Here is a 16,675-nt window from a genome sequence, read left to right as displayed (position 1 = left end):
GACTTTTTCCCCCTAACCAAAGGTACCAGACAGGGTTGCCCCCTCTCCCCTCTACTTTTCGCCCTCGCGATAGAACCCCTTGCCTGCGCGATTAGAAATAACATAGACATTAAAGGATACTCCAAGGGATCCAAGGAATACAAACTAAGTCTCTACGCAGATGACGTGCTTCTGTTTATAACCGACCCTCTTATCTCCCTACCCAACCTAACTAAAACCCTTGCCATCTTCCACGACGTGACAGGCCTGAGTGTAAATCTATCTAAATGCTCAGCTTTACCAATCAATATTCCTCCAGCCTTAATAGCTTCACTTAAGGACAAATTCTCATTTAATTGGAATATGGATTCATTTAGATATCTAGGCATCCAAATTACTTCTTCCTATAAAACGTTTTACCAAGCAAACTATCCTCCTTTATTTAATAGTATTAAAAATTTACTTAAACTTTGGTCATCATACCAAATTTCATTCTCGGGTAGAATAGTGGCTGTAAAAATGATGATACTACCCAAGCTTTTATTTTTTTTCAGAGCCCTTCCTATTATTCTACATAAAAAAACATTAGATTCCTTACAGAGAGAGATCAACAAATTCATATGGCTAAACAAGAAATCCAGATTCAGCTATTCCCTTATGTTTAGACCCCAAGGAAAAGGAGGCCTCAGCATTCCTAATCTTTGGCTTTATTATCTATCGGCCAGATTTACCCAATTAGCCCAATGGTATGCCCCCTCACTTCAAATCCCTTGGCTCCGGTTCGAGGAAGAATCTGTCCTACCCTACAATCTACAAGGACTTCTCTGGTCCAAGACTATCCCACCACAAAAAATTAAACCCCTAAATTTCATTGTCACTCACACCCTTCAACTATGGAACAGACAAGCCTCTAAATTCAAATTATCTTCTGACATTCCCCCCTTGGCTTCCTTTCTAGGTGACCCTCGTTTCCCCCTCCCAGACAGAGCTCAAGATCAAAACTCTCTAACGAATTGGAAGTCACATAACCTAACACATTTAAAATCGCTCTTCCACAACAATTCATTCCTCACTTTCTCCAGTCTACAAATAAAATATGATTTTCCACCTTCTGAACTAGAGAACTATACAAATATAAGACAGTTCTATCAGAAATATCATTCACTTACACTTCATCCCCCCTATACACAATTTGAGCAAATTTGTATCTCTTTCCCCCGTGATAGTGGTTTAATCTCCAGAATATATAAAAGTTTAAATGAGACCAACATGCCTGAGAAGTCACACCCCATGCTACAATGGGAATCAGATCTAAATACCTCATTTACTCCTGATCAATGGGATACTATTTTTACAAATCTCCATAAATGTTCCAAAACAACCTCGATCAGAGAATCATCCATCAAATTGCTCTATAGATGGTATCTTACCCCCGCTAAACTTAACTCATTCTATCCCTCACTATCCCCACTCTGCTTTAGGGGTTGCCCCTCTCAGGGTACACTTTTACATATCTTTTGGGATTGTCCCCATATAAAAAACACCTGGCATAAGGCTAGCATAATCATTGAAAAAATATCCGGTAGGAAGTTTTCTCTTACACCCCAAATATGTCTTCTTTTCTCCCCTATACAGGATATTCCAATGACTAGCACAAGGCTAATCCACACATTTCTCAGCTCCATTCATTGGGCTATAGCCTTCAATTGGCGCTCCACTACGGTACCTTGGTCACAAATTCTCAACCGCATGTCGAACATCAGACTTTCTGAAAAAATTCACCACACGTTATATGACTCTATGCCTCTTTATCAAAAAAAGTGGACCCTCTGGGACACCACCTCTCTGATTTAGAAAAATTTCTATTTAATTTTCCTCACCTCCTCTCCTTAACACATACGTAATTGCCCTTCCTTCTTCCCTCCATGATAACTGGCATATTTATGACACTGTGCAATATTTAATCTGAATAACCATAACCCTTTTTTATTTCCTGTACAACATTCACTGTTAAAGATATTTGTATGTATACCTGTACCATCATTGTAATTGTTTTATACCTTGACCTTTTGCATAATAAAAATCGTTTGTAAACAAAAAAAATCACTGCTCCCGAAAAAATGGCCGTTTTTAAAACTTTTTTTTGCATTGATACACGTCCCCTGGGGCAGGACCCGGGTCCCCAAACCCTTTTTAGGACAATAACATGCAAATTAGCCTTTAAAATGAGCACTTTTGATTTCGAATGTTCTAGTCCCATAGTGCGAACTTTCGGTCCGTTCACAGGTTCTGGTGCGAACCGAGGGGTGTTCGGCTCATCCCTAATTGGGATATCACTGCAATTGGGTGTGCTGACAGTTTTTTTGCCAAAACACGAAAGTGAGGCAATATTAGTTGGTGAGTGTACATCTGACTGGGGTAGTGGGACCACGTTTGCTCACAGGGTGTGGTGACAGTTGGAAGCTCAGTACCAAAAAGTCTGAATGTGAAACTGCCTTTGGACTATTAATGGACTAGCAATTTTTCTATATATTCCTTTGCACCCTTTCACTAAGGGGAGTGATTTCATCATTTTCAAGCGCTACTTTTTACCTTTATCACATATGTATTTATAGGTAATATTGTTTTAATATTCTATACATTAAGATAAAAAGCTTTCTGTGTGCAGCAGTCCCCCTCAGCCCCCCTAACACTTACCTGAGGTCCCTCTGTGTCCAGCGATGTCCACGAGTGTCTCAGCCGTCCTAGATTCTCCCTCGTGATTGGTTGAGACACAGCAGTGACGCCATTGACTGCTGCTGCTGTTAATCAAAGTCAGCTAACCAATCAGGGGAGAGAGGGTCGGGCCAGGGTGGGGCTCCGTGTCTGAATGGACACAGGGAGCAGTGACTCGGCTCAGGTGCCCCCATAGCAAGCTGCTTGCTGTGGGGGCACTGAACAGGAAGGAGGGACCAGGAGCACAGAAGAGGAACCCGAGAAGAGGAGGATCCAGGCTGCCCTGTGCAAATCCCCTGCACAGAGCAGGTAAGTATAACATGTTTGTTATTTTTATAGGAAACAAATTGAGACTTTACAATCACTTTAATACACTGAGTGGGTGTGAGGACAATCATTAAAGTTTTAAACTACAAGTTATGTTAGGTGTCTATGGAGTACTGCATTTTCATTGTTCTTTGCACTGTTTTATTAAGCACTTGCCTACTGGGCACCTTAACACCCTTCATCCTGCCCAGGCTAATTTTCAGCTTTCAATGCCGTCACACTTTGAATGACAATTGTGCAGTTATGCAACAATGTAACCAAACAACATTTTTATAATTTTTTTGAGACAGAGCTTTCTTTTGGTGGTATTTAACCACTTCAACCCCTGAAGGATTTACCCCTGTCTTGACAGAGCATTTTTTGCGACACGGCACTGCGTAGCTTTAACTGACAATTGCACGTGCGACGTTTCACCCAAACAAAATTTACGTCCTTTTTTTTACCACAAATAGAGCTTTTTTTATGGTATTTGATCACCTCTGCGGTTTTTATTTTTTGCGCTATAAACAAAAAAAGAGCGACAATTTTGAAAAAAAAGCAATATTTTTTACTTTTTGCTATAATAAATATCTCCCAAAAAATAAAAAAACAAATTTTTTCCTCAGTTTAGGCCGATATGTATTCTACATATTTTTGGTAAAAAAAAATCACAATAAGCGTATATTGATTGGTTTGTGCAAAAGTTTTAGCGTCTACAACATAAGGGAATAGATTTATGTCATTTTTATTATTATTTTTTTTTTTCATCAGTAATGGCGGCGATCTGCGATTTTTATCATGACTGCGACATTGCCGTGGACAGATCGGACACTTTTGACACTATTTTGGGACCAGTGACATTTAAATTAAATTGCTATAAAAATGCACTGATTACTGTGTAAATGTCACTGGCAGGGAAGGGGTTAAACACTAGGGGGCGATCAAATTGTTAAATGTGTTCCCTCAGTGTGTTCTAACTGCAGGGGCGATGGGCTCACTAGAACATGACAGAGATCACTGCTCCCGATGACAGGGAGTAGTAGATCCCTGTCATGTTGTTAGGCAGAACAAGACAATGTTTTGTTCAATCTCCCTGTTCTGCCTCTCCGTGTCACGATTGCGGGCAACCGGCGGACATCGAGTCCACGGGACCCGTGGGCATGCTCAAGCGTCAAGCTGCCACTAGCTCGCAATTTTAAGGGGGCATACAAGTACGCCCATTTGCGCAGCCGTGCCATTGTGCCGACGTATATCGTCGTGCGCTGGACGGCAAGCAGTTGAAAAACCACTGTTTTTCTTTATTGTTTGCTAAACAACCAAAAAAAAGTTTAAAAAAAATAAGTTTTTCTTAGTTTCTGTTATAAAATTTTCTAAATAAGTAATTTTTCTCCTTCAATGATGTGCGCTGATGAGGCTGCACTGATAGACACTAACAGTCTGCACTAAAGGGCACTGACAGGCTGCACTGATGGACACTGACAGGCTGCACTGATGGGCACTGACAGGCAGCACTGATGGGTACAGATTGGCAGCCTTTGTGGCCACTGTTGGTGCTGCACTGATTATCAGGACACCGATCAGTGCCCTAATTGTCAGTGTAGATGTCCCCTGTGTGGATTTGCCGGTTATCAGCTCTCCTCTCCTCACGCATTGTCAGCGCAAGGAGAGGACTGTCGATAACTGGCAAATCCTGTTTACACTATGATCATCTGTGATTGGTCACATGGTAAAAAGACTCTGCGATTGGCTCTTTACCCTGACTACAGATCCCTAGTGATGCACACCGCAGGGGGGGTCATCCATAGACGCCCTCCCGGCAATGTGTGCCTGCGCTGTAGTTGTCTTTCGGCTATAGCGTGGGTGGGAAGAGGTTAAATATTTGCTTAATTTTAATACAGTATGTGCAATAAATATAATCTAAGGCTGGGTTTTTTTTTGTAATTCCTTTATTTTATTTTCCAAAGAAATCTGCATTTAACAGTCAAGTTATGCACTAGTGACAGATAACAGAATCAAGTAGCAAAAAAAAGGGTCACATAATCAATATAACAATATAATATAACAACTAGCCCTGCTCTTCACATTACGGATGGTCATAGAAAAACATGTCAATTTTGGAGATAATTTTCAGCGTGAAGAGCTGGGGAGACAGACAGGCAACTACAAGGATGACCCAGAACATAGATTCATACAAAACAAGACAGTATACTGAAATAATGTGAAATACAATAAAATCAAACTTTTACAATATATCAGGAGATAATGCATCCCGATGGCCCGCTTAGTCCAGAAATGGGACAATGAGGTGAGTGTGATGTAAGCAAAGATACGCATCATGTCTGAATAATATAGCCCATCATGTCTGATACGGTAAAAGAAAAAGGAAAAACCAGAAAAGGAGAGGGTTCAGGGGTCAGGTGTCCCCAGAGAGCAGAAGAAGAGGGAGCAATAGAAGAAGAAAAGAGAAAATAAATCTACATATAGGGCCTCTCGCCCAAGGAGTAGGGCCAATTTCAGAAGGTCAGCCTGACTGCGCCATCTCCTAAGATAGGCATCTGTGTAGACAAAATGGTTCCAAGGTCTCCAGGTCTCATGGAAGGTCTCCTCCCGGTTGGGCAAGGTAGCGGTGAGGTCCTCCATATCTCTCAGTTCGTTTACTTTAGCAAACCACAGGGATATGGATGGGGGGATCTCTGATCTCCAACAAACGGGGATGCATGCCTTGGCCGCATTAAGCAACTGGATTGTAAGGGAGGCCTTGTATTTCTTAATCAGAGATGAAGCAGGCAAGCCAATTGTCAGGTGTTTGAAGGGGTTGTAAAGGTTCAGGGTTTTTTCTTTTTAAAACAAACATGTCATACTTAACTCTGCTGTGCAGTTAATTTTGCACAGAGTGGCCCCGATCCTCCTCTTCTCTCCCTCAGCGGCGCTGGTGGCTCCTCCTTTTCTCGAGTGCCCCGTTGGAGAAGCGCTCTCCTTCGGGACACCCATGCGGGTGCAGTCATATGTCCTGCTTCTGCATCTATTGACACAGAAAGCAGGACTCAGCCCCGCCCCCCGGCGCCCGTGCTTTTGGTTTTGATTGATAGCTGCACTGCTATCAATCTATCCAATCAGTACACGAGACCGGCTGGAGCTGATGAGCTTGTTCCTGTCGTGGGAAACTCAGGGCTCAGGTAAGTATAACGGGGGCTCAGGGGGACTGCTGAGTGACAGAATGTTTTTCACCTTAAGGCATAGAATGCCTTAAGGTGAAAAACCTTGAGGTTTTACAACCCCTTTAATTGTGCAGATCATCTTGTGCCAAAAGGACAGGCTAGGTTAACAGCTATGTGTTTAGTGCATTTGCAGATCTGCAGAAATGCACTACAATCTATTTAACATTATTTGCTGTGGGTCTTGTTCACTTTCCTGCAAAGTGTTTTTTTTTGGAAAGGTGCAGGGACTTTTTTACATGCATAACAGTGCATTTTTGGCCCCATAGACTTCAAACTGAACCAATTAAATTGCATGTACATGCTTTTTTTGTGCATTTTTGGTAGGGTTTTGTAGCCAACAACCAGGCCCCTCCTCCTACCAAAAAAAAATGCAGGAAGCATGCAAACACATACAAAACAAAAATGTTTAAAAAACATTTCCCCAAAACACATAAAAAAACACCTTAACTGCACACACATAGCTGTGAACCTACCCTAATAAGTAATTTTGCTTGGGATGCATTGAAAGAACAAGTCCATCACGCAGCCAATGAAAATACTAAAAACAGTCAATTTAGTGTAACTGTAATCTCTGTTTTATGTAACTTCTGGCCAATTCAGTTGACTTCCTTCCTACAAAGCTTCCACAGTCTCTTGTCACATCATTCTGTACTGTACACTCTTATTTCATCTGCCATATTGTATGGACATTGCTACATGGGGCAAACATAAAAAGGTATTAAAACCAGACAACCAGTAGCCTACATTTTCAGGGGCTTAGATTCAGTGCCATCAAAGAGATGAAGATATTGGCGTTTACAGAGCTATTAGCCAGCAAGACAACCATGTTGCAAAATGAAAATAAGTGCCATTTACATGCGAGTCTTCTAAGTAAAAGCATATTTTAGTTTTTCACTATAGATCTGCTTTTAGCCATTTTCAGTAGATCTGGTTAAACATTCTTTTTCAAAATATAGTCATAGGTAGTAGGGCATTGTTTTTGGTAAAGATGCTCTGCCAATGTGTTGCTCCCGGGAACCATAGTTTTACCCTCACTATTCATGTAATTCCATAGATGCAAGGCATAGGAGTTATTAAATGTTGGAAAATTCTCCCAAACTTCAAAATATTTTTTCCACGACCCATAAGAAATGGGATAGAAGCGATAAGGGTGTAAATAGGGTATATTTGCACACATAAGATCATGTATAGTGTTAAACTCTGGCAGACCACACAATTTTACCACAATACGTGTAAACAATTTTGGTCCTTGGTGTCCCCATAGATCTCCCCTGTAGTTCTGAGCAAAGTCCTCCATAAAAAGCCAAGTCAAGTTGTGAAATGGGGAGAGGCCATATACACTGCTGCTAGTGGATGAGGAATGTTCAGCTGCTAGAAAATGATCATAGGGAATCGGACGAATTGATATGACATCAGAATCCATATAAATGCCACCGTATTTCCACATCAAAGCAAACCTACAGGCATCTGAGCTAACATGAGTCCAGTAGCGTTCCTTCTTTGGGTTCACCTAATTGAGAAAAGTGCAATTATTTAATAAACATCAATATAACCTAAACATATACTGTATATGCTTATTTACAATTTCACATTTCATTATTGTAAAGAAAACTTACAGAGAACTAATCACTCTTTTTCTGAATTTATTATTTCACTGTTGTCTTCCAAATCAATAAAACCAAAAAATATAAGCGTAAGAAATTTATAATGGGCTAGATAAATAGAGGATGGCACAAAAAGTGAAGGTAGAGCACATCAGATGAACCAACATGTGCATAGCACATTAAAGCGCAAAAAAAAAATCTTCTGTACATGTTCAATATGTGCATTACAGATCTGCGTTCCTGCTGTTACTTTAAATGTGCAATAAACCTTATTCTATCTATCTATCTATCTATCTATCTATCTATCTATCTATCTATCTATCTATCTATCTATCTATCTATCTATCTATCTATCTATCTATCTATCTATCTATCTATCTATCTATCTATCTATCTATCTATCTATCTATCTATCTATCTATCTATCTATCTATCTATCTATCTATCTATCTATCTATCTATCTATCTATCTATCTATCTATCTATCTATCTATCTATCTATCGTGACGGTATGCAAGGTGAGATACATGATAATAGGTACATTTCACCTTGCAGTTGTTCTATTATAAGGGACTGAACCGGAATCTGGCCCGGTTTTTCCAGCCTCTGTGGCAGGCTGGGTTCCGGCCCGGATGTTCGGGTCCACTGGAGTCCACAGTCAGCTGGACTTTAAATATCCAGGAAGAGAGCACAGCAGGTCGCTCTGGTTTTGAGGCTCAGAAAGGAACCTGAGTGAGAGGAGCTCTGGGTGTTGGACTAAAAGGTTTGCTTCTCTGCATGTTTTGTGGGTGACGGGGACCAGCCCTGCACTGTATAGAGAGGAGACTATTTGTTTAGTTAGCGCCGGATGGCAAGTATTTCATTTACTGTTTGTTTTTATTTTGCAAACCTCCTGCAAATAAACCTGGCATCTGCCAGATTTTTAAGAAAGTGCCCTTTTGCTAACTGTCATTCAGAAAAAGGTGATCCCCACGTGCTAATTCCCCACACATGGTGGATTCAGCGGGCAATTTCTGAAGATGTAGGAGATGATAAAGGCCCTGCTACAGGCCAATGCAGCTCAGCGGGAAACCAACCGCCAAGTTGCAGAGGCCGCTGCAGCACAATGGGTGGCCCAGCAGGAGATGCACCGCCAAGTCGCAGAGGCCACTGCAGCACAACAAGCAGGCCCAGAAGGAAATGAACCGGCAGTTCGCAGAGGCTCTGGTGAAACTGAAAAAGGAGTCGGCACCTCCTGTGTCAGCAGAACCAAAGATGGTACGTGCCTCCTACCACCTGCAAAAGATGACACCTGCGGATGATGTTGAGGCATACATTGTGACTTTCGAGAGAGTCGCTGTCTGCGAGCAATGGCCAAAAGAGCAGTGGGCGGGTCTGTTGGCCCCTTTTCTAACAGGAGAACCCCAAAAGGCCTATTTTGATCTAGAACCAGATAATGCCCAGGACTATGAGACTCTAAAGACAGAGATACTCGCATGCTTGGGTGTCACCATGACAGTCCGGGCCCAGCGCGTGCATCAGTGGTCCTACTCCAGCAACAAGCCACCCTGTTCACAAATGTTTGACCTGGTCCACCTCACCAGGAAGTGGTTGCAGCCAGAGACCTTGACAAGCCCTCAGATTGTGGAGCGTGTGGTAATGGGCCCGGTACCTGCGTGCGCCCCAGAGGAAGTGGGTCGGACAGGGGGACCCCAAAACTGCAACCCAGTTGGTGGACCTAGTGGAGAGGTACACTGCACTGAGGACTTGGTGAACCCATCTACGCCCCACTTCGGTGTCTCTAGGGGTGCAAGATAGCCCAGCGGTTCTGGTAAGACTGTTCCGGGGTTCAAGAGCATGGGGAAGGTGGATAAGCTGATGAGAGTGTGGGTCCTAGACTTGGAGACTGGAAGGTCTTTGGGGCCGTTAAGAGGACTTGGGGTAGGACACATACGGTGTGTTCGTTGCCATGCATTAGGGCATATTGCTGCAAACTGTCCTATAGATGATGAACCTATGCAATGTGATTATGCTTTTATGAAAAAGGACGCATTTCTCTGTTTGCACAGGTCGCATGTACTGCATCATGTCAGAGTCACATTGAAAAACAGATGTGTGTTATTTCAGTGGATGGAAAGCCACTCACAGGCTTGCTAGACTCTGGTAGTGTGGTGACCCTAGTCAGGAATGATTGTGTGAACCCCAAAAAATTACACCCCAGTACTATTGGGGTAATTTGCATCCATGGGGACATCTCGGTATCGAAAAATACCAGGGAGAGAATCGCCCAGAAGTTTTTCTGGCCCGGGTTGCATGCAGATGTCAAGGAGTACTGCGAATTGTGCCCCCAGTGCCAAACGTCGGCACCGTTGCCCCATTTTCGCAGCCCTCTTATCCCTCTTGTCCCTCTACCAATAATCGAGGTACCCTTTGAGCGGATTGGCATGGACCTGGTGGGGTTGGTTGTGAAATCTGCCCGGGGTCACCAGCATATTCTGGTGATCCTAGACTATGCAACGCGCTATCCTGAGGCCATACCCTTGCGCAACAACTCCGCTAAGGCTATCGCCAAGGAATTGGTTCAGGTGTTTAGTCAAGTGGGGATCCCAAAAGATGTCTTAACCGATAAGGGCACCCCATTTATGTCTAGGGTTACCAAGGAACTGTGTAGACTATACAAAATCTCCCACCTCTGTCTACCACCCCCAAACGGATGGTCTGGTTGAAAGATTTAATAAAACTTTGCATATTTCTATCCCAAATCTTGAAAAACAATTTGAAATCTTCGGATTTATCTCCAACTTTAAAATTAACAAATCAAAGTCAGAAGCGTTAAATATCAATCTACCACCAGATCAACTTAAATTGATGAAAGATAACTATAAATGGGAACAAAATACCTTGAAATACCCAGGGATAAAACTAACTAGTAACATAGACTCCCTATATTCCAATAATTACAAACCCCTTCTTACCACATTGATTAGAGACCTCCAAAAATGGACCTCAAAAACTTTCTCCTGGTTCGGTAGAGCCTCTATCCTACAAAATGACAATACTACCGAGACTGCTTTATCTTTTTAACACACTTCCCATCAAAATTTCTGAATCCTTCTTCACCAGTCTCCTCAGAGCACAAAGATGCTTTTTATGGGCTGACAGAAAACTGAGAATAAAGCTCTCCTCACTATTCCTATCCAAACATAAAGGGGGTATGGGCCTTCCGAATTTTATGAAATATCATCAAGCATCACACATTACGTGCTAACAAAGACTGGATCCAGTTAGAACAAACTCTAACCCCATTCAATTTAACCTTTTATCCATGGACATTACACTCCAAAATGGATAAGAAACTCAATCACCCCCTAGTCACAAACACACTTGACATTTGGCATAAAGTTGCTGGCCCCCACAAACTAGCCTCAATTCCTGGTCCACTGACCCCTGTTACTAACAATCCCGACTTTATTCCTGGACTACACCTGAAGAACTTACCGACCCGCACTGCCTCCCAATGCTTAATAAATTCTTAGATCAAACTCCTTGACATTTTACAGGCAGAATGGGATGGACCACCTCCTGGCCCGTGGCTTTACATGCAGCTCAAAGACTTCCTGGTGAATAGCAAATATAGATTGTCATATTGCCTACCATTACTCCCTATAGAAAATCTTTGCTACAAAAGATCACCAATAGCTAATACCACATCTTTGGCTTATTGCTGTCTTAATCAAACTCAACACAAGGAAGACTTGCAGCACAAAGAAAAGTGGGAAAAAGACTTAAATATTAAGATTTCATCAAAACAATGGGAGAATGCACGTATTATGGCACACAAGAGCTCTTTAAGCACTAAATACCAGGAGATATCTTATAAAATCCTTACCCAATAGTATATCATGCCACACAAGGCCAGGAGATGGCCCCCCACAATTTCAGACACTTGCTGGTGCTGCGGAGAGGCTGTTGGCAATTTCCTCCACATATGGTGGGATTGCCCTGTACTCCAAGTCTTCTGGGAAGCATTTATAAAGTGGACTAAATTTATTACAGAAACCACAATAGAATTCACTGCAGCCACATGTTTGATCAATGTGAATAAACTTACCATAAGTAGATATAAGAAGTCTCTGTCTAGACATTTACTATTAGCAGCTAAAACGCTCATACCCCTCCATTGGAAGACCACACACATACCCAACATTAAAGATTGGTTAGAAAGGGTAAACTACATTTACAAAATGGAAGAAATCGCTGCCATGAAGAGAGAGAATAGCACAAACTAATCATACCTGGCAACCATGGCTGTTATTTGTACACTCCTCGGTTTATGATTCACTTATTAACTAATACCTCATAGATAAAAATTTGCTTGTATTATCAAAAAGTCGACAAGAAATGATACAATATGATGTATTATATTTTAACGCCACTTAAGCTTTTCTCTAACGACTGTTAATGATTATGATAAACTACTCATATGCATGCTATATTTATCCTCTTTCACCTCCTTTTCTTGGTGAGATGCCTACAACAGTACTCCTCACTTCTACCTTAGTTCCCCACCAGTCCTCTCCCCATCCCTTACCCCTCTCTTCTTTTTACCCTCAATCTTTCCCCTTTCTCCCCCTCTCCCCTTTCCCTATTATATCCTTAACTTAAAATGCTCATATCATATTTGCAAACCCCAATTGTTATTTACTTGTAATCCCTTCATTTTATGGATAAATATTTTCATTTTATATTGATTGCAATTACTGTATCGCAATAAGTTTCAATAAACTTTTGATTGTGAAAAAAAAAAAAAAACTTTGAAAAGTATGCTGAAAAGGGTGGTCGACAAAGATGGGAGAAACTGGGATTTTTTGCTACCATATCTCATGTTTGCCATACGTGAGTTTCCGCAGGCATCCACAGGCTATTCCCCCTTTGAGCTTTTGTATGGTAGACATCCCAGGGGGCTGCTAGATGTCGCCAAAGAAACATGGGAAGGGGAGGCCACCCCATATAGAAGCATCATAGAGCATGTCTCCTTGATACAGGATCGAATCACAGCTGTCCTGCCCCTGGTGCGAGAACATATGGAGCAAGCCCAGGAGGCCCAGAGAAGGGTCTATGACCTGGGTGCCAAGGTCCGTACTTTTAGCCCCGGGGACAGAGTGTTAGTACTGGTTCCCATGGTGGAAAGTAAGTTCCTAGCCAAGTGGCAGGGTCCCTTTGAGGTTGTCGAAAGGGTGGGGGAGGTAAACTACAAAGTCTACCAGCCAGGGAAAAGGAAACCACACCAAATTTACCATGTGAATCTTTTAAAGCCCTGGAAGGACAGAGACTTTACTGGCCACGTCCACGCCTCTAACAGACCGGGTTACCAGTGACACCTGACGTCCCCATAACAGATACCCTGTCTGTGGCACAACAAAGTGACGTTAGGGCGTTTGTACATAAAAATAGAGACTTTTTCTCCCCCTTACCCGGACTGACCAACATGACATAATGACGGAACCAGGGGTTCGCGTAAATGTAAAACTGTATAGAATCTCAGAGGCCAGACGAAAAGCAGTCGCAAAGGAAATAAAAAATATGTTAGAGTTGGACGTGATAGAGTCCCATAATGTGTGGTCGAGCCCCATAGTGCTGGTCCCAAAACCTGATGGTACTAACAGGTTTTGTAACAACTTCAGGAAACTCAACAGAGTGTCCAAGTTCGTTGCGTACCCGATGCCCGGGTCGACAAACTCGTGGACAGGTTAGGACAGGCTCGCTACTAGGGATGAGCTTCGCGTTCGACTCGAACATTGTTTGAGTCGTTCGCCGAATTGCGAACGATATGGTCCGTTTGCGCCAAATTCGTGTGGCGCGTCACGGCCCATAATTCACTGCGGCATCGCAGTGCATTGCTGGCTGATGATTGGCCAAGCATGCACTATGTCCCGCATGCTTGGCCAATCACAGCGCCGTCGGTAGAGAGAGCTGTAATTGGCCAAAGCCAGGGTGGCTTTGGCCAATTATGGCTCAGGAGGTTTAGAACACGCCCCACACTATAGAAGGCCGCCTGCACAAGGGCCCTGTGTAGTGTGTTCTGGCGTGCTTAGATAGAGAGCGAGAGACAGTGTCATTTCATTTGAGTTAGCTAGATTAGGCAGGACAGTCAGTGCGTTAGCTGCACTTATAGTGTATTGTGTGTGTGTGTATATGTACATGTGTGTGTATATATATATATATATATATATATATATATATATATATATATATATATATATATATATATATATATATATATATATATATATATATATATATATATATATCCCAGGTGTTGCGCATATATATATATATATATATATATACACTGTATTCAGTTTAGCTAGATCCGTTCCTGTTATCTTCCTACTGACAGGCAGGCTTGTCTTGTTATAGTATTTACAGCTACCTGAAGCAAATTTCTGGTGTTCTTTTGATCCTATTAGTACCACAATCAGGCAGCTAGACTATTTACAGTTAGTGTAGTGCGTCCTCCTCACAGTGTTCAGTTAAAGCTACAAGTTAGTTTAGTGTGACCTCTGCACAGTGTTCAGCTAAAACTACTAGTTAGTGTAGTGCACAGTGTTCAGCTAAAGCTACAAGTTAGGGTAGTGCGTCCTCCTCACAGTGTTCAGCTAAAGCTACAAGTTAGTGTAGTGAGACTTCTGCACAGTGTTCAGCTAAAGCTACAAGTTAGTGTAGTGCGTCCTGCTCACAGTGTTCAGCTAAAACTACAAGTTAGTGTAGTGAGACCTCTGCACAGTGTTCAGCTAAAGCTACAAGTTAGTGTAGTGAGACCTCTGCACAGTGTTCAGCTAAAGCTACAAGTTAGTACGGTGCGTCCTGCTCACAGTGTTCAGCTAAAGCTACAAGTTAGTCTAGTGCGTCCTCCTCAGTGTTCAGCTAAACCTACAAGTTATTTTTTTGCGAGCTCTGCACAGTGCTCAGCTAAAGCTACCTGTAGAAGGTTGGTGGTGTTTTCCTGATCCTATCACTACAGCAGGCAGCTAAATAAGCTACAAGTTAGTCTAGTGCGTCCTCCTCAGTGTTCAGCTAAATCTACAAGTTATTTTTTTGCGAGTTCTGCACAGTGTTCAGCTAAAGCTGCCTATAGAAGGTTGGTGGTGTTCTCATACTACAGGCAGGCAGTTGATTTTGCTAGCTGCAGTATCAGATGAGGTGCATCCTCATCAGCACGTGGAAGTGAGACACGCTTGGCCTTTTATTCGGCAGCTGGCCGTGTTGAGCCGCAACATGCGGAAGACTTGGTCGAGTGGATGACCAAGCCGTCCTCATCCTCCTCATCCTCTCTCACCCATGCTCAGGGTACTTTGTCTGGCAAAGCAGCGGCCTCTTCCCTCGGCTCAATGTCATCAGTGACTCCTTCCCTAGACCCACCATGTCCTCCTGAGGAGTCCCCCGAACTGTTTGACCACAGTGTTGGGTACATGCTCCAGGAGGATGCCCATCGTTTTGAAGGCTCCGATGATGGTACCCAGCTAGAGGAAGGCAGTAACTTGAGCTCAGAGAGAGGGGGTGCCCAAGAAGGACAGCAATTTGGCAGTCATATTCCCACAGCTGCAGCATACTGCCAGCTTTGCTCCTGTGATGAGGAGGGAGGGGATGATGAGGAAGCCACTGACTCCACATGGGTGCCTGACAGGAGAGAGGAGGAGGAGGAGAAGGAGGCACATCTCCAATGAGGCAGGATGCCCTCCAGTGGCCAGCTTAAGGGCAGCACACCGACTGCATCACACCGCAGAGCACCGATTGTGCAGGGCGCTGCTGTCTCTGTGCGTTATTCCAAAATTTCTTTGGTGTGGGCCTTTTTTGAGATGAGTGCATCAGATTGCACCGCTGCTATTTGCAACATATGTCTAAAGCGTATCTCGCGTGGCTAAAACATCACCCGCTTGGGCACCACATGCTTGACCAGACATATGTCGACCTGCCATGCAGTTCGTTGGCAAGCGTACCTAAAAGACCCACACCAAAGAACAAAGCGGACCTCTCCTTGCGCCTCATCAGCTGGGATCTTCAACCCCACTCTACCTTCAGTCCTCTCAGAGACCTTCACTGAGAGGAATGAAGGTGTAGAATTAGGTGTCACAGCCAAGTACTTGCGGGCAATCTGCTATCGGTACACCAACGTCAGATTGTACCAGGCAAATTTACCTGCCCTAGTTGCTGCACCGCCGAAAGAAGTTTGCTCCCAGCCATCCACATGCCCAGCGGTTGAATGCTAGCTTGGCTAAATTGCTAGCACTTCAACTGCTGCCTTTTCAGTTGGTAGACTCTGCCCCCTTCTGTGAGTTTGTGGAATGTGCGGTTCCTCGGTGGCAGGTTCCCAAATGCCACTTTTTCTCACGGAAGGCGATTCCGGCTCTCTTCCAGCATGTGGAAGGCAATGTCTTGGCCTTGCTGGACAGGGTGGTCAGCGGTAAGGTGCATATTACTGCTGACTCATGGTCCAGCAGGCATAGACAGGGACGTTACCTATCTTTCACCGAGCACTGGGTGACTCTTCTGGCAGCTTGGAAGGATGCAGGACAGGGTGCAGTAGTGTTGGAGGTTGTTCCGCCACCACGCCTCCAAAATTCTACTAGTGGTGATTCTGCCACACCTCTCTTCTCCACCCCCTCCTCTTCTTCTTCCTCCATGGCCTCTTCCTGTGCTGATTTGTCCTACGAACCAGCGGTGATCTGTTCAAGGGGCTACGCAAGCACGCAGGCAAAAAAATGCCATGCGGTGCTTAAGCTGGTGTGCTTGGGGGACAGGAGCCACACTGGGGCAGAGATTCTGTCAGCTCTGCAGGGGCAGGTTCAGAGGTGGTTGACGCCGTGCCAGCTT

The 16,675-nt window shown here is 43.5% G+C and overlaps 1 protein-coding gene across 1 annotated transcript; it reads right to left on the bottom strand.

Moving 5' to 3' along the window:
- Window positions 1-4,955: 4,955 nt before the first annotated feature.
- Window positions 4,956-12,019, bottom strand: LOC141139434 (alpha-1,4-N-acetylglucosaminyltransferase-like). Its single transcript, XM_073625505.1, has 2 exons — window positions 11,913-12,019; window positions 4,956-7,728 (listed from the first exon to the last, which is right to left on the bottom strand). The coding sequence occupies exons 1-2, from the start codon at window positions 12,006-12,008 to the stop codon at window positions 7,150-7,152; spliced, it is 675 nt and encodes a 224-aa protein (XP_073481606.1). The 5' UTR covers window positions 12,009-12,019; the 3' UTR covers window positions 4,956-7,149.
- Between the last annotated feature and the right edge of the window lie 4,656 nt (window positions 12,020-16,675).

Source organism: Aquarana catesbeiana, linkage group LG04, assembly GCF_042186555.1.
Source record: "Aquarana catesbeiana isolate 2022-GZ linkage group LG04, ASM4218655v1, whole genome shotgun sequence".
Classification (NCBI taxonomy): Eukaryota; Metazoa; Chordata; class Amphibia; order Anura; family Ranidae; genus Aquarana; species Aquarana catesbeiana.
Note: the sequence above shows the minus strand (reverse complement) of the source record. Positions and strands in the feature narration are given on the sequence as shown.